Source organism: Sus scrofa, chromosome 13 (genome assembly GCF_000003025.6).
Source record: "Sus scrofa isolate TJ Tabasco breed Duroc chromosome 13, Sscrofa11.1, whole genome shotgun sequence".
NCBI classification, from domain to species: Eukaryota; Metazoa; Chordata; class Mammalia; order Artiodactyla; family Suidae; genus Sus; species Sus scrofa.
In genome coordinates, this window is record NC_010455.5 from 168,553,797 (window position 1) to 168,572,952 (window position 19,156).

The 19,156-nt window shown below is 38.1% G+C and overlaps 1 protein-coding gene across 3 annotated transcripts in view; it reads right to left on the reverse strand.

The window, feature by feature from the left end:
- Positions 1 to 15,778, reverse strand: part of CHMP2B (charged multivesicular body protein 2B) — a 34,625-nt gene extending 18,847 nt beyond the window's left edge. The window contains exons 1-3 of one of the 3 annotated variants that reach the window (XM_013990175.2): positions 15,526 to 15,663; positions 14,951 to 15,128; positions 1,391 to 1,482 (exon numbers count right to left, since the gene is read on the reverse strand). In XM_013990175.2, the coding sequence (XP_013845629.1) occupies positions 1,391 to 1,482; positions 14,951 to 14,966 (108 nt within the window). In that variant the 5' untranslated portion in view covers positions 14,967 to 15,128; positions 15,526 to 15,663. 3 annotated transcript variants of the gene reach the window in all.

The window sequence follows — 19,156 nt, forward strand, 5'->3', positions numbered from 1 at the left end:
AAAGAAGATATGTAACTAGCAAATAAGCACAGGAAAAGATGCTAAATATCATTAATGATTAGAGAAATGTAATTTCAAATACCAATTTACTACATACCACCAGCATGGCTAAAATAAACAGACTGTCAATTCCAACTACTGGCTGCGATATGAAACAACTTTACTTGCATATATAACTCATGGGAAAAACAACTGTGCAAAATTGTTTAGCATTTTTATATAGACAAGCATACATTTAACCTGTGATCTACATAGCAACCCTACTCCTAGGAAACATATGTTCAAATAAAGGCTTCAATTGACTGCTTATAGCAACTTTATTTAAAATAGACAAAACCTGGATGTAACCCAAATGTCCACTGGCTGATGAATGGATAAACAAATTGTGAAATATCCACACAATGTAATAACATTAATCAATAAAAAAAGAGTTAATATTGATACATGTGACAACACTAATTAATCTTAAAATAATTATGATTGAAGCCATATTATGAAATTATGAAAGAAGCCATATTAAAAAATTCATTTTATGATTCCATTTATATAAAATTCTAAAAAATGTAAATTAATCTATAATGACAGACGATTGTTTGCCTAATTGGGGCAGGAGACAGGCTAGGATGGGTATAAGGGAGTACAAAGGAAATAAACTTTGGGTGATGTTAGATATGTTCATTACCTTCATGAGTTAATACATATGGCAAAATGTATCAAATTGCATGCTTTAAAAATGTATGGTGAGCTGCATGTCAATTATACTTCAATCATGCTAGCTTTTAAAAATACTTTAAACAACATATATTTTATTTTATTATTTATTTATTTTTTGGCCTCGCCTGCAGCATGCAGAAGTTCCCAGGCCAGGGATGGAACCTGAGCCACAGCAGGGACAACACCAAACCAGCAGGCCAGCAACATACATTTTAAAACAACATAAAAATATTTAAAGATAGCCAGATAAGCTATTTTAAAAAGTACATTCATTATCACAGACCCACTAATAGTTAAAATATCAAATAAGGTGCCTATGAGTTAACATTATTGTTTTCTTATAACCCTCTCTTGTTTTCTACGACTATTTTATTTTTACTGTTAACTGAGAAGGGGCCTTTATTTTGAGCAATATTTCTTCTTAGACATTCATGTCTTTCACCAACTGAAGAACAATGTGATTTTATAATCAGCAGAATAGAGATTCCTGATAGAAGTCAGCAAAATGACACAGTAAACAAAGGTAAGCAGAAATTGCAGGAAGGCGTTAAATGCCATATCTTAAAGTAAATCACTTACCACCTGCCATGTGTCTTTTTCCTAGTTAGCTAATTATTCCAACACTAATTTCTAAATTTGTTTGAAAAGTTAAACTGAAATTTAATGTTCTACTTACCAGCTGTTTTTCTTGTTTCTCTAAAGCTGCCCGATCTCTGATTATAGCTCTCTGTGTGCCTCGTAACTCTCGATTCTGTTCTTTTATTACATCTAGGAGAACCACAAAAGAAATCTAAATGTATGGGTTTTAAAATCTTCTTCAATACCTTTTAAAATATTGAACTTAAAAATCTCAATAAAAAATAAACCTAATTTACTAGATATTAAAATGTTTGGTTTTAATTCAATATGCTAAAAAATTAGACAAATGTTAGAAGTTGAATTATTAAAAAAACTATAGAAGTGCAAATATGCTATAGTCTAAGGGTAAGCCAAAAGTAATATAAATCACAATAAAATATTCCCTTAGAGAATTGATTAGTATACAATGTTTTATATGGTGCATATATATGTCACACACACACACACACACACACACCCTTTTCACCTCTCCTTACTCCAGTATTATATGAAATTCTAAGAAGGAAGATAGGCAATGTGTTTGTTAAATCTTTTTTTTCTTCACTAAGTAATCATAACAGAGTGAAGCAGCAAACTTTCCAATGAAGAACACCTGGATGTGAATTGCACCTCTGCCATTTGATCCTTATATAATAGTTAATACTCTAAACCTTAGGTTTCTTACAAAACAGGAATTGTTGTTAAGCGGTAAATAACACACACAATGTACTGATAGATTGTTAAGTGTCCACTCATTGTTAATGTCTTTCTAATTTATCTCAATTCATCTGGATCCATCACTCTTATCATCTGAAGAATCAGCAGTATTAGTTAAGTCTAAGCCTAATAGACTATAGTTTTGGGTTAGTTGTTACTAAATAGTAATTACTTCAAAGGATCACAAACATGGATTGTAATTCTTGCCCAAACTGCTCTCTCACTGTCAGGAATCTTGCTAAGTGCTTTACATATATTATACTGTAAAATGTTCACAATAATGCTATGGAGTTGGTTTTTCTATTACATTGTATATAAGAAAATTGAGTGTTAGGAAATTTAAGTAACATGCCCAAGGTCGCAACGTAGTAAGCAGGGATGCCAGATTTGGATCCAAGTGTTATCTCCTGAGTTGGTGATCTTAATTACTTCACTAGAGCACCTTTTTAGTAAAAGAGGTAGATTTAAAACCACTACTACCAAAACAGAAATAAATAGTCTCTTCATCAAATGGCACTGGGAAAAACATGAAAAAGAATGACAGTGGCCCCCTACCTAAAACCATACATAAAAATTAACTCAAAAAAGATTAATGAGCCAAATATAAGAGGAAATTATAAAACTCTTATAAGAATACACAGGAATAAATCTGTATAATCTGGGATTTGGCAATAGATTCTTAGATATGACACTAAGAGCACAGGCAACAAAGAAAAAATAATTTGGACTTCATAAAAATTAAAAGCTGTGTATCAAAGGCAATTATTAAATGAAAAGACAATGCAGAAAACAGAAGAAAACATCTGATTATATATGAATCTAGTACTGGAAAATATAAAGAACTCTTACAACTCAAAAATAAAAGACAAACCAATTAATAAATGAGTGAAGGACTTGAATAGACATTTCTCCAAAAAAGATATACAAACGGCCAATGAACAAACAGAAAAGATTCAAAATCTCATTCATAAGGGAAAGAGATATACCACTTCACATCTGTCAAAATGTCAGAAAGCAGGTATTGATGAGGATGAAGAAACTGGTACATCTGAACATTGACAGTAGGGATGTAAATTATTTCAACCACTGTGACTAACAGTTTGGTGGTTCCTCAAAAAGTTAAACATAAAATTACCATTATGTCACCTTACAATTCCTCTCCTAGGTATTTACCCGAAAGAACTGAAATAGGTATCTAAACAAATATTCTACACAAATGGTCATAGAAGCACTATTTACAATAGCCAAAAGGTAGAAAGAACTCAAATGTACAAATGAATGAATAAACAAATTGTGGTATATGATTATAATGGAATATTATTCAGTTATAGAAATAAATGAAGTACTGATACATATTACCACATGCATAAACCTCCAAAGTATTATGTTAAATGAAAGAAGGCAGATACAAATGGTCTTATATGATTACAGTTATATGAAATATCCAGAATAGGTAAATCCACAAAGTCAGAAAGCAGACTGAAAGTTGCAAGGAGTTGGAAAAAATGGAGCCTGGTGAGTCACTGCTTAATGGATTCAGGGTTTTATTTTGAGGTGATAAATGTTTCAAAACTTGTTCTGGTGGTTATACACATTGTGAATGTACAAAATGTCACTGACCTGTTCATTTTTAAAATGGTTAATGTGGGAGGTCCTGTTGTGGCTCAGTGGTAACAAACCCAACTAGTATCCATGAGGATGTGGGTTCAATCCCTGGCCTCACTCAGTGGGTTAAGGATCCATCATTGCCATAAGCTGTGGTGTAGGTTGCAGACTCAGCTCAGATCCCACGCTGCCGTGGCTATGGTGTAGAAACTCTGATTCAACCTTTAGCCTGGGATCTTCCATATGCTGCAGGTGTGGCCCTAAAAAGCTAAATAAATAAATAAAATAAAATCATTAATGTTATGTGAATTTCATCTAAATTAAAACAGCAACAAAGCCAGCAACTATTACCCTTTTTGTGATGGTTCTACACATTTCTGTTTTAACTTTATTCACAACACAAATAACTAATTATACTAAGTAACAGGCACTGTACAAAGTGCTTCATAACAACCCCAAAAGGTAGAGACTATTACCTCACTTTTTTCAGAGGAGGTAATCTGCCCAAGAGAAAAAAAGTGCTATGATTCATATACAGACATTCTGATTCCAAGGCCTCTAATTTTAAATATAATATTATGCTATGAAGCTTTTAGGAAAACAAAAAGTGAAGTTATCAAAGACATAATCCCTATAAATATAGGTCCATATTAAAAATACACAGTTCAAACAGGACAAAAAATATTTCAAGTTATTATACAGAACATAACTAATCAATTACAATGACTTCCTGAATAAAAGTTAAAATAAGATGCCAGAGCTCCTACATCCTACATAGAAGACATCTATTTCCCCTGCTTTGCTCACTCTGTTTGTCAATGAAGTTATATTGGTGGATATCTCATGCTCAGGATTTGCGAACAACACACTCTATATGTCCTTAAATATGCGAATAAGAAACTCTATATGGGAGATGAAAAGACAGCTGACTCTCACTCCACCTACCTTCTTCTAATGGGAAATGCATATTTCATTTTAAAAAGACGAAGGAGATAGTTTTTTGGTTTTTGTTTGTTTTGTTTTTTGGGTTTTTTTAGGGCTGCACCTGTGGCATATGTAAGTTTCCAGGTTAGGGGTCGAATCAGCTGCAGCTGCTGGCCTACACCACAGCTACAGCAACACCAGATCCAAGCAGCATTTGTGACCTATACCACAGCTTGTGGCAAGGATGGATCCTTAACCCACTGAGCGAGGCCAGGAATTGAACCTGCATCATCACAGAGACTCTCTCAGGTTTTTAACCTGCTGAGCCACAACAGCAACTCCAAGGAAGCAGGTATTCTATACAGTTATACTGGGGAAATTTTCAAGTTCAAAAAAAATCAAACCTATTTATTTGCTTCCAGTCTTCTAAGAACATTTAGTATATGAATACGCATTGTTGATGTATATTTGGACTTTGTCCTCAGTTCTTGGCACAGAGCTCCATAAACTCTTGGAATTCCCTGAGTGAGAGGAATATCTTTGACTCAGAGAAGGGCACCCCTAGATAGCTTCAGGATGGGACTAGTGACCAGAAAGACCAAATATATGATTAGAGGGCGAGGACTTTCAGCCCTGCCACTTAGGTGAAGAGCTATGTAGGGCTGGAAATTGGGTTACAAAAACTCCTGAACAAAGAGACTAGAAGAGTTTCTGCTTGGTAAACACATAGAGGTTCTGGGAAGGTGACATGTCCAGAGAGGGCTTAGAAACTCTAACCGCCCACCCCGAATAATAACTTCCATTTGGCTGTTCCATGATGTATTCTTATAATAACTGTAAGGAAAGTACTTTCCTGAGTCTGAGAGTTGTTCTAATGAATTATCAAACTTCAGAAGAGAGTTGCGGTGATGCCGAAATTTATAGCCGGTCAATCAGAAGTACTGGTGGCAACCTGTGACTTGTGACTGGCCTCTTAAGTGAGGACAGTCTTGTGGGACTGAGCCCTTAGCCTATGGAGTCTGTGCTAACTCCAGTGTTAGGATTGACTAAATTGTTGGAGACACCTAGATGGTGTCAGAGAATCAGAGAAAAGAACAGAGTACAGGGAGTTCCCTTCGTGGCTCAGTGGTAAACGAACCCGACTAGGATCCATGAGGATGTGCATTCGATCCCTGGCCTTGCTCAGTGGGTTAAGGATCTGGCGTTGCCATGAGATGTGGTGTAGGTTGCAGACGCGGCTAGGATCCCACATTGCTGCGGCTGTGGCAGAGGCTGGCAGCTGTAGCTCCAATTCAACCCCTAGCCTGGGAACTTCTATTCTGCAAAAAGCAAAAAGCAAAAAGCAAAAAAAAAAAAACAACCAGAGTATAGCCGTCTTTATCGTAAAACAAGTATTATAACAGGAAGTTTCAACAAATTATATAATTTATTCAAAACAGCTTGACTTTACTTTTCTTAATTTTATGCAACTATGTTTACCATAACTGGCACTGTATATTAGAGGAGGAAAATAAATTAATTATTGCATATTCCATAGTCTATTCTTAATAGACCTATTAATATTTAAGTAGATCTAAGCTATAAACCGAGAGTATCTAATGTTATATACTGAAACATTCATAATACTTTAAAATATATTATGCGAAGTAGAAAAAGACAGTAAAATATTTTTTCATATGAGATGGTAGGCATATCGTATAAAACAAATTAATCTTTAATTTTTTTTAAAAATAGTCCCTATACTAAACTCACAGTTAATAATGATCTTCAGAAAATTCAGAAGGAATAACATGAGAATGGCTCTGAAACATTTTTAATGTTTTTAAGGCCAAGTTTATTTTCCATTATATTTATTTTTTAGTAGGTCTGATTTCTTGTTAAGAAGTTCCTCAGAGTTCCAATTGTGGCTCGGCGGAAATGAATCTGACTAATATCCATGAGAACACAGGTTCGATATCCGGCCTTGCTCAGTGGGTTAAGGATCTGGCATTGCTGTGATCTGTGTTGCAGGTTGCAGACAAGGCTTGGATCCCAAGTTGCTGTGGCTGTGGTGTAGGCTAGCAGCTACAGCTCTGATTCAACCCCGAGCCTGGGAACCTCCATATGCCTCCTGTGTGGCCCTAAAAAGACTAAACAAAAACAAAAACAAAAACAAACAGTATTATGAAGTAATAGGTGATTATATGAAATTTTCAAACGGTTAAAATGTCAAAAGTACATGGATATGCCTATGGTATGCTCTGTTACCATCTGGTTAGGTACAAAAACCCTAGGAACTATCCTACCCAACACTCTTTCCTCACCCATATCTAGCACAACACTTAGAAAGGCCACTTAGGCCAACTCCACTATGGGAATCAAATGCCTGTCTCGAGCCTTTTTGGTTCTTCTTACTGAACTAATTAACACATGAGTACATAAGAGTGCTAAGATCACCGACTTAAATTTTAGACTTAAGAAGACATAGAAAAGGTCATTTTGTACTCTTTGGTTCCGAGTCAATAAGGTCTCTCTGCTTACAGAAAAAACGAAAGAAAAAAAGCCAAAAAAAAAAAAAAAAAAAAAAAATCTAAAAAGGCCTCACATGTTGTCTAGCCTAGCTCACTAGAACTCCCTACTGGGGTTTGAGGCCAAGCTCCAACTTGAATTAGGCTGCCCTTCTAGACCCTACTTATTTACATACCATTTGCACATCTGCGGATTAAAGAAAAAAGTAGTTACCAAATGTAAATACAGAACTCATTAATTTGTGAATAATATCCTTTAAAGTACTATCTTTCGAAAGAAAGGAGGGGGCCTGTCTCAAGCTTGCAAGGTAGTTCAGAATTACTGCCCCAGTAGCACTGAGACACAACTCAGAATTCATAATATTCAGGGGATACAAGCTGGTCTCCTAGACAGCATCCACTCCACCATGTATTGGGTTTTGTGCTTTACTGTAAGACTGAGGCAGAATATTAACTCAGGTAGTCAGTGTAGGAGCATGAGCTTAGATGCATTCTTTGATATGGCCATTGATTAACATTTGTGGTTTAAGGGCTCCAGGGAGCAACATCCCCAGGCCTTGTTTACTATAGGGAGTGTACCTAAACCCAGAAGGACATTAATCTCTAATCCCCTGTGACCCAGTTTATGGGAAGAAAAAGGCAAAGAAACCAGGAGACCTACAGGACATTTCCACGCCTACTGGATAAGGACTGATGTAGATAACTGAGCAAGGCCATTGGGAGAACACCATATCTTTCTAGACCCATGTTGGTACCCTCCCATCTTTAAGGGATTAAAAACCCCTATAAGACAATAGAGAATGGGGGGGGGGGCTCCTCTCACCCCCCCAGCAGCCCTGGGAGCTATTTGCTTTCCTGTAATAAAGACTGTTTGGGAGTTCACAGTGGTTAATGAATCCAACTGGACTAGGAACTATGAGGTTGAGGGTTCGATCCCAGGCCTTACTCAGTGGGTTAAGGATCTGGCATTGCTGTGAGCTGTGGTGTAGTTTGCAGATGCGGTTCAGATCCTGCGTTGATAGGGCTCTGGCGGAGGCCTGTGGCTGTGGCTCCAATTCGACCCCTAGCCTGAGAACCTCCATATACCGCGAGAGCGGCCCAAAAAATAGCAAAAAGACACACACACACACACACACCACACACACACACCAAGACCGCTTTCCTGGTGCCTGTGTGTTTGCGGAGTTCATTCTTCGACGGCGTGAACAAGAACCCAGATTCTGGTAACATCTTCCTGGCATCAAGATCATGATGGACTTTTTTAATCTAATATATCATATTATCTGCTTTTAAACATATTTCTTCAGAGAAAATATTATTTTGATCATGCAACTTAATTGCCTACCAATTGTCCTGGATCTCACCACACATGAACTGACAAAAGAGCAAGAAATGCTTGAACATCTTGCTTCAGCATCTCCATTAACAGGCTTTTGGAGATCAAGATCAGGGAAGAAAGTGAGCTTCTGCCTTAGATTTCATCTGCAAGTTCTGTTAGCCTGTATCAATGGAAACAGTAGGTACTCTAGCTGTGGTAGAGTGGGATAAGGGAGATTATATAAACCCTGACAGTGGCTATGAACTGAAGAGCTGAAGTGTGAGTTCAGCTAGAGAAGAGATGGCGGAGCTCACCAATTAAGAGTAAAGGGGAATGGGGACCTCGCCATGTGGGGATATGCCAACCTCTTGGATTGATGGGGAGAAAAAAACTGTAAAAATGCTGCAAACTCAAAGGTTAAAGGGTAAGAAGAATATTTAAGGTCAATAACTAGAAAATGTTGGCTGTAAAAACCAAACTTACTCAGAGGCAGAAGGACAATGACAATGAAAGAGTGGGAGGGAGAAATCAGAATTTGACATGCAAAGCAGCTTTGTTTCTCAGGCTTTGGAAATGGTATATCAGAAATCAGGGAGGAATGGTACCTGCCTAATTAACCAGTTTTGATAAATGGTAAAGAAAAAGTGAAAACAAAAATAAAAACAACGATGGGAAACAGAAAGGACGGAGAGGATCATGCCAACAGCTTTATTCTACATATGGTCCAGGGAGCCAAGGATCCATTTGGGAATAGGATGAAGTTAAAGACTCAGCAGGACTTGCTTGCAAGGAAGAGGTGGGACACTAAGGAGAGAATAGGGGTCCCGCCCTATGGTAGCATAAAAGGAAGTAACAAGGAATTTTTTTTTCTCTCTGCCAGTAAAATCCTGAACATCACTCAAGCTCTGAGGAATTTATTATTATTATTAAAATAGTATTTTAAAGAGCTGAAGGAAGATCTGTCAGCAGATCTTTGGGTCTCATGTGGTTCTCAAATACACAGGCTTTGGTACCATTATCAATCAATAAGAGCTTCAGTTCAGAAAACTGTCAAAGGACATTTTTCAGCTTAGATAAGTGAGGGAATGAGGGAAAAATCCTCTGAAAGAACAATCTCACAGACATATGGACTTAAAGATAGAAAATGGTAGAGTGAAAAGAAATACTTCTTTGCTGTTATGCTAAAGATGGAGAAATAGAGAAAACATTTTCCTACAGAAATAACCATTCTAGGAGTTCCCATTGTGGCTCAATGGTGAACAAATCCGACTAGGAACCATGAGGTTGTGGGTCTGATCCCTGACCTTGCTCAGTGGGTTAAGGATCCAGCGCTGCAGTGAGCTGTGGTGTAGGTCGCAGACTCAGCTCAGATCCTGAGTTCCTGTGGCCCTGGTGTAGGCCGGCAGTTACAGCTCCAATTCGACCCCTAGCCTGGGAACCTCCATATGCAGCGGGTGAGGCTCTAGAAAAGACAAAAAATTAAATAAAAATTAAAAAAAAATAACCATTCTAAAAGTTGGAGAACTTTTCCTCAGAAAAATGCTGAGGGTACTCTGCTCCTGAATCCCACATTCAATTACCTTTCTTCAGTGTTCCAATAATAAAATAAAATTTGAGGGTTTTTTTTGTTTGTTTGTTTTTTTAGGGCCACACCCATGGCATTTGGAGGTTCCCAGGCTAGAGGTCGAATTGGAGCTGAAGCCTCTGGCCTACGCCACAGCAACTCAGGATCTGAGCTACATCTGTGACCTACACCACAGCTCACAGCAATGCCAGATCCTTAATCCACTGAGCAAGGCCAGGGATCGAACCTTCATCCTCATGCACTGTGAGCCATGAGAGGAACTCCAAAATTTGAGTTTTAAATATTCAGAATAATTAGCACCAAGGGAACACTACGGTACTCTAGAAGCACCACGAGATTGTTGTATTTTATTTAGAAGAAAGCAGAAACATTTCTAGAGGGGATTTAGTTTAATTAGATGGTGGATTTTATTCCCTCCTGAGCTATCGGAAATGCAGCATCACAACTGACTCTTGACATATTTATCCAACTTAGTCAAAGATTCACAGTTCTGAGCTCTAGACCACTAGCATACATGGATACCACCCCAATGAGGGAAAACCCAAGAAGCTTTGTTCCTCTTCTGTCAGTATCATTCCTAAAATTATCTCCAAATTTGCACTGAGGTTCAAGGTAGGGGGTGATAATAGGAATGTAGACTATAGTAAGCTCTGGGTACTGGGAACACTACTTTTGGTTAGTAAACGCTACTATTTTGGAATTTAGTTTGTAAATTCTAAAATGCTGCAGAGTTATTTTTCTTTTATGCTTTAGACTCTACAACAAATATCGAATACAGGAAAAACTTAGAATAAGCCTAATCCTACTTTGGAAGTGTGAAAATATCTACTTTAATTCTGGAGAAAGCAAGTCAAGAAGCAGATGCTAAACAAACAAACAAAAAAATGAAAAAACAAAAAAACAATACACGAAGAGTGAAGTATTTAACTACTTAACATAGTTTCAGGTGGCATTAAAGAAGAATTTCTAGAGAAGGATAAAACCCTGAGTTCAGGATAGCTAAAGGAAGAAAAAAAGAGAATTCTATGCATAAAGGTATCATAAGCAAAAATACGTCAGAGTGAGAAAGAGTATGGTATATCCAGACAAATATGAGAACAGTGTTGCTGAACAGTAAAATGTCCAGAGACATGGCCAGAAAGAAAGACAAGGACCAAATCAAGGAGGGCTATATTTGCCCTGTTAAAGAGCACTCACTGGATCCTGTTGGTGCTAAAGACTCAACAAATGGGTTTACACTGAGGAGTAGCATAGCATTTGGATTTCAGGTATGTCAATCACACAAGCATCTTGGTAGATGAATGATTTAAGGGCTATGAAGGTACAAGAAAGAAACACAGAAAAGTAATGTAGTAAAGTACAAGACAAATGGGATCTGAATAAGAGCAAGAAAGATCATGTGTCAAATATTTAAGAGGCAAAAGGAGTAGAACTTGGTACTTAATTGTGATAGAAGGCAAAATCAAGAACTGCCAAACAGGAAGAGGAGAACTCAGAAAAGGAAGTTGCTTGTAAGAGATGGTGATGAATTCTGTTTAGGATCTCTTAATGTGAGGTACTCTGGGGCATCTAGGTTGAAATACTCAGCAAACTATTGGTATACTTATCTGAAACTAAAAAAAAATATCTCTAGAGATATACTAAAATAATAAAAGTTTAGATAAGATTACTTAGAAAATGTACAATTAGAGTAGTGGTAGCCCAAAACATTAATATTTAAAGGGCAGATTAAAATAAGAAAGGAAGAGGAGTTCCCATTGTGGCTCAGTGGTTAGTGAATCTGACTAGGAACCATGAGGTTGCAGGTTTGATCAGCATTGTCATGAGCTGTGGTGTAGAACACAGATGTGGCTCAGATCCTGTGTTGCTGTGGCTCTGACACAGGCTGGCGGCTATAGCTCCAATTGGACCCCTAGCCTGGGAACCTCCATATGTCGCAGGAGCGGCCCTACAAAAGACAAAAAGACGGAAAAAAAAAAAAAAAAAAAAAGAAAGGAAGAGAGGAAGGAAGAAAGAAAGGAAAAAGAGTAGTTAGAAGAATTTGAGGAAAATTAAAACACTGTCAAGCTACACAAGCTAAAAGAGAATTTCAAGGAAGACGTTATCAAGTCCAAATGCAAAACATAACCCCAGAAGATGATCACTAAAAAGGATCATTGGATTTGGTGATCTAGAAGTCACTGATGATTTTAGCAAGAGCTCATTACATCAGATGTAAAGCAAACTGCTGTAGAAGGAGATGAGGGTGGGGGGTCAGAGAAGTACACAAGTGGAGGTAGGAGACATTACCACTCCTTTGAGATATTTAGATGAAAAGCAAAAAAAGACTGAACAATACTTCCTAAGAAAATGTTGGGTTAAGAGAGAGTCAGGAAAATGAGGGTTGTTAGCAGCATTAGAAGCTACAGTTTTACTACTAATAGTGAGAGAAGAGTCTGGTTCAGACAAAAGGTAAACATTACATGTACTGGCCAAAAGCTGAGACTCCCATGTAACTTACTAGCAAGAACAGCAAAATTGAATTATGCCACAGGATCTCTAATAAGAAACAAACAAAGAAACAATGATAAGACTCAAAGGGATGAGGTTTCTGGCTCTGCCACTTAGTAGCTGTGTGATCTTGGGCAAGTTACTTAGTTCTTTGGCTCTCAATTTCGTCATCTAGGAAGTGAGGATAATAATAGTACTTATAAATTTTCTAAAAATTGAAAAGATACTGATACAAAATGCTAACAAAGTGCTGGCTTAGAGTAGGACCTCAAATTTGTCTTTATTGAAGACAACACAAAAATTATACAGTGCTTAAAGAACTTCACTTTTTAAGAGGCATAATTAGTTGTGCTTTCATAACAGGTCCTCATGGCATCCTGATTTACAGGTTCATAATTTAAATAAGTATAATCACAGGTCCATAATTAGTTTCAATAAATAGGTCATCATTAGTCCACTTAGGAAAAAAAAAAGCAAACCAAAAAAAAAAAAAAAAAGACCACTGTAGGTAAACACACTAACACCACTGTCATACATGTATATATGTATACATGTTATAAATCAGTACAAGAAAAACCAAGTACTCAACTGTGATTTTAAATTCAAAAGAATCTTTCTCTTCTATGGCATTGAGGTACAATTCTCATTAATTTCTGTAACAAAGTATACACTGCAGAGACTTGTTCATCTCCGTGTCAAAAATGAATTAAACATAACTCTGAATAGTAATAAGTGCTGTAATGTTGTCTCCCTTTTTAATTTACATGTGCAGTATTCTTTAATGATATAGTATGCAACTCTGCTAGCCAATCCAAAGACACAAAAAAGATTCAATTATTCGCTAGCTCTGTAAGCAGTTACATATTTTCCTTATGTATCAGAATTTCATTACTGTTGAAACAGATAAAAAGACAACATATAGTAAAATATCTTAAGATCAATAATCGAGTCTAAGGATCTGGGAAAAATGCATAAGAATATGTTTAATTTCATAATATAAGTCCTCATTATTGCTAAGATGAATGCTGTCACCTTTTAAAACACCTTCTTTTTAATAAAAGAAAGAATAAAAACATTTGTAAAGCTTTAGGCAAAATAATAAAAATACAGGTCTATAATTAAGATGTCATTAAGTAATCTGAACTGACATTATTTAAGAAAACATCAAGTATGCTGTTTGGTAGTTACAGAAAATGTATATAGTGGCCAAATTTACATATAGAAATTATCATGCACAGATTTTTAAGTCAGTAGGAACTATAGTTTCTTCCAAAAGTCCTTAAGTTCTTTTTCTCCAAATAAGTTTACCTAGCAGAAATATTATTTCTTGGGTGAATTAATGCAGCTGCAAATAAGTATACAGTTAAAACCTTCACAGCACATCCTAATTATCTTTTTAAAATTCAGCTCTATACTTCAAGTACAGTAGTCACTAGACTGCCAAAAGGACAGGAAGCACAGCAATGAGACTAAAGAACTGGAATTTAAGCCTTTGAAAATATTTGACAGATATTAAGCAACTAAAACTGGGATGTTTGGCTTTTAAAGTTAATTTTTAAATTTAATTTGTAACATCAAAGTAAGAAAAATGCAACCCTTTTCCTGTTTAGTAAATTCTCACTTTATAAAACTGAAACAAACAAAAAAACCTTTTTCCTCCCTGCAGTACCATACAATAACTGAAACTCACAATATTAGTACTGAAACACTGAAAAAATAAAGTGCCATGTTAAAAATTAAATAGCATATTCAAATAAAACACACATAAAACTCATTTCACATAATTGCATTACTTCTTACACCCACCTGGTAGTTATTTCAGGTATTGTAAATGGTATTTCTGCTAATAAAAGGCAATTTCACCCACTCAGGGAAACCAAAAATGTATTACGCTGTGTGATAAATTAAGGGTAAAATGACATTATATGTTGAAGTGAAGGGTAGGGTGACAGGGTAAAGACAATGCCTTTGTCATCCTCCACAAAATAATTTTGCTGGCATTGGAATAGTCAATACAAAGGAATGAAGGAGTTACCCCAGGTCTGGACTGAACACCCTGTTTGTACCAATCACTGTCTAGCTACCACTGTTCCTTTTGTGGCAGTTAGACCCTTACAAAGAAGTGATTCTTTGATTAAACCAACAACAACCTAGATTCAACATGTAATGAGAAATACAGTTTTTAAATAACTTGAATGAATTTGATTCCTGGTAGAGTCAATGAAAATATCAAGATTAATTAAAGCTACATAAACATATATTACAGGCAGTGCTTATAAAAACCAATTTGTATTTCCTGTACACTTCACTTTTCCTCCCCTTAACAAGATATTGAGCAAATGTCTGAATTAATGCAAGTATCTTAAAATGTAAACTTCTATGTAGGTAACAGATACCACATCTCTTTAGATAGCAAAAGATAATCATAAGGTAGAAAGAAATATAGGATGAAAACTAAACCCAGGCACTTGCCTTGGATTTCGTTCATTTTTTCTACTGAAGTCAGTCAAGAAGCATTTGTTTCACATCTCTATTGATGGGGTGTTCCCAGGGCAAGATCGGTCCAAACGCAAGTTCATTTAGTAGCTGGAGCCTCCCCACCTCAATACCGGTTTCGGGTTTGGATGCCCTTAAATAGTACGGTTCCAAACTGATGGAAGAGAAAACCAAGTACACGGAACCAACAAGAAATTTATCGAAGCACCAAGTCTAAAGACACTGAAGGGCTAGCTGCATCCTGCCTCCAAGAAAGGCTCAGGATCCCGCTAAAGGAGAAACCTTAGGAGGGGGTGGGTGGGGGAGGGATGGGGGTCGGGGTTGTTAGCTGCGTTATCAGAAGGAAGAAACCAGACTGCTCAGGTGAGTTTGAGGTGGGGCAAGTCGGAAGAGACAGGGAAGCAAAAAAGTGACGCATGAAGGCGGTCACCTGTGGGGCCACTAGATCCAGCCCCGCCCCCAGGAACAGCAACAAGAATCGCGGCCTGAAGCCCCCAAAATACGCCATGAAAACGCAGGGCTGGGCCTCTTCGTGCCAGCCTGGAACTCACCATCCACGGTTTTCTTCTTGAAGAGGGACGCCATGGTCAGAAACCGCTCCCGTGCTGCCCGGCTCGGCCCGGTCCGGCCCGCGACTGGGAAAGGACAGGAGAGAACGGACAGGCCTTTGGAGTGTTCGGGATGGCGGAGCCGATGAACAAGAGAAGAAGGCGGGGTCGCCAGACAGAACCCGCGGAGGGCGAGTATCCCCCAAGCCTGCCGCAGCCGAGTTGCCAGAGCTCAGGTGACCGCGAACTAAAGCACTTTTTGGAGAAGTCACTTCTAGGCGGCGCCTGCGCGGTCTGCGCGTGCGCCTGCGCACTGCGGTGCCTGAAGCCGCGGCTGCTGCCCTCACTTCAGACGCTGCCCGCTCCTCCCTTTTACCGGGTGGCGGAGGGGTGAGTTCCGCAAAGCTTGCCCTGGTACAAGCGAGCTGGCGACCGCGGGTGGTGTTGGTGGGCTTTTAGGTGCGGATCCTTTGCTGAATGCTGACAGAGATGAGCCCTACCTAGCACTCTCCTAGCCCCGAGAGAAGCTGGAATTAGGGGTTCCCAGGGTGCTGAGATAAGTGTGGGTAGTTCTGGAACCAGTTGATTTACGACCGGCCCTCTTGCAGTCAGTATGAAGGCTTCCCTAAATGTACGGGCTGGTGGCAAATGCTGAGGTCCGTGCCCGGGTAGTGTGTGTCTCAGGAGTTCACACCCTTTTCTGCCCTGACTCTCTTAGAGATCTCCCGAAGCCCACCGCGCAGTCTTGCAGGACCGAGGCCCTCGCTTCGACCCTGGGTGTAGGGCCAGGGGATTCAGTTTCTAAGCGTGGGGGTGGCAGGGGTGAAAGGTTTTGGGGAGTAACTTTCTTAATGTGGCATTTTTTTATCTAACGTTCTTGGCTAGAAACAGGAAAAAAAAATCACAGATTTGAATACCAGTTTAAATGTCTAAAACTATTTCTTTAATATCTAAATTTCTAGTAATTGCTCAAGAAAAAATTGATGGCCCACACTGGGAACCTGTTAGACTGTTACATAGCTGTATATTAGTGTTCACTGTGGAAAAAAGCCCTATATTATGTAAAAGGAAAAGCATAATGAATTATTTAGAGTCCTGTGTATAAGCATAAATATGGGAAATACTGTCTTTGGATCAAGACCTTGAGTTCATTGTTCATTTTGTGAATTTGTGTCTCTCTCTGTGTGTACACATCTCTATTTAATATATTATTTTATTATTTAGAATCTTAATTTTGCTTTGAACTTTTTTCTCCCAAACTAGTCATGCTTAAAAGCAACGCTACCTTCCACAGGATGAAAATAATAGTACCTTTTTTCCAAAGATGTGTTTCTGATAGGAAAACTTCTCAATAACAGTGTCAATATTATTAGTCACCTCTGGCTTTATGAATCATGTCTCAAGAGTTTTTATGTATTTGGAGTAGTCAGACTTCCTTTACCCATTTCTCACTGCCCCCCCCCCCATAGGACAGCAAAGCCCTCAGGGCCGCTAATAATCCTGCTGTTGCTGCTACAATTTAGCTAAGAGTCTGTTCATGAAAACTTTTCTCAGAACGACATAGTGGTATGCAAGGCATAAGTGTCTTATTCCCTCTCAGAGTACTTGAGATATTGTGAGAAGGTGAAGAGCTAAGGAAATGGGGAAAAAAAATGTTGGCAGAAGACTTAGTCTTTGCACCCAAGGCCTGGCCTTTCCTGCAGTAAGCTCTATGGCAAGAAGGAGGTTTGCCCTGGCTGCCTACTGTAACAAATGGCATTGAGCTGTGCTTGAATGCCTGAGAGGCAATAAGCTGTTATGTGTCTAGTAATCGTACTCCTCCCTGCTGCAGTCACCCTTGTTTTATTACTCCTATACAATCCCCCCCACTGACCCAATTGTAACAGTTGGGAAAATGCCAAAATACTTAGCAGCAACCATATGGAAGACCCTCAAAAGTGCTCAGCAGGAGCTAAAGATAGGGCTTGTTCATTACAATAAAGACAGAATAGAAATATGTAGTATTTACACTCAGCACTCAAATAGCTTAACTCTCCCCTAGTTTGAAGCAGGCTGATATTCAGCTGATGTGCACCAGGCTGATGTGTATCCATTCTGTTTAGTTCTTGGCCAAACTGTACCTGTTCATTTTTGTAGATCACTTCTTATTGAAATAAATATAACTGAGATTTAGGACACCACGGAGCCATAAACTAGAATGCAATGGTATTTTTCATTAGTTTAAAACCATCATCATCACATACAAACTCCCTGAATCCAGACACATTTATAAGCATAGCAGATAGAGAAAACATTTTAATATTATTCTTTTTAAGTCCCATTTAAAAAAAATGAACTACTATCTTATGGCCACATCATTATGACCCCATACAAGTCTTCCAAATTGCTCAGTGAAAAGTATTATATATCTAATGACATAAACCATGTTATATGCTAGGGATATAACTATAAACAAACAAATACAGTTCCTCCACCATTTTCTCTTACCCACCTCCCTACCAGATTTTTCATCTTTTATCATTCACTTGTTACTCTCTGACACCAGTTCCAACCTGTGGGATTTTTTCTCCAACACCAGCTCTGTCCTACAATTCAACTCAGTTAGGGTTAGGGTTCTGACACTGTCTACTGAGAGACAGAGTCAGATCCACAACATAAGAGCTTGGTCCCAAAAGACTGTCCCCACTTTGGGTCCCAATCACAAGTCTAGGTGGTTACTTGTGCTTCTGACCATCTAGCTGTTAATCAGAGTTTTCTATTACCCCTACCTTGGGTTCAAGTGACTTCTTAGATTATCTCACGAAACTCAGGAAACCAGTTTACTCACTAGGCTACCAGTTTATTACAAAGGATATTGAAGGATGCAAATCAACAGCCAGAAGAAGAGATATATAGGGCAAGGTCTTGAATGTAGGACCTTCTGCCCCCAGGGGTTTGAGGCCCAAGTACAGTGGCACATGGATGTGTTCTGGTTCACCCAAACTGGAAGCTCCCTACACCCTAATCTTTTGGAGTTTTATGGAGGCTTGTTCCATAGGTATGCGTCATTAAATCATTGACCAGTGGTAACTGAACTCTAGCCTCTCTCCCCTCTCCAGAGTTTGGAGGAAGGAGACTAAAATTTCCACCCCTCTAAACTCATGGTTCCCCTGGTAACCAGCCCCAACCTTAGATTCTTTCCAAAAGTCACCTCATTAACATAAACTCGGATGTGTTTGAAAGGTATTTGTTATGAATGTCAACACACCTTTATTGCTCTTATCACTTATGAATTCCCAAGGGTTTTAGGAGCTTTGTACCAGAAATGAGGATGAAGACACTATATATATACATATATATATATATATATATATATATATATTCCTCATTATAAATCATAATATTGCAATTGTCCATCACAGAGAAACAGGATTATGCTCCATATAAGAAATAGAGCTTTTAAAAGCAGAGCTTTTCTAAAATAGGATAGGTGCTATGTGAGTTCTTTGTCACAGAAGTGTCCAAGCAGGAGCAGGCTGTTGTAGAAAGAATTCCTTCAAATGATCAAAAGCTTGACTGGAAGGTTTCTAAGGTTCCTTTACATTTTGGATTTTTGTTATAAATAAAATATTGCTCAGACCAAATTGTGGTATAT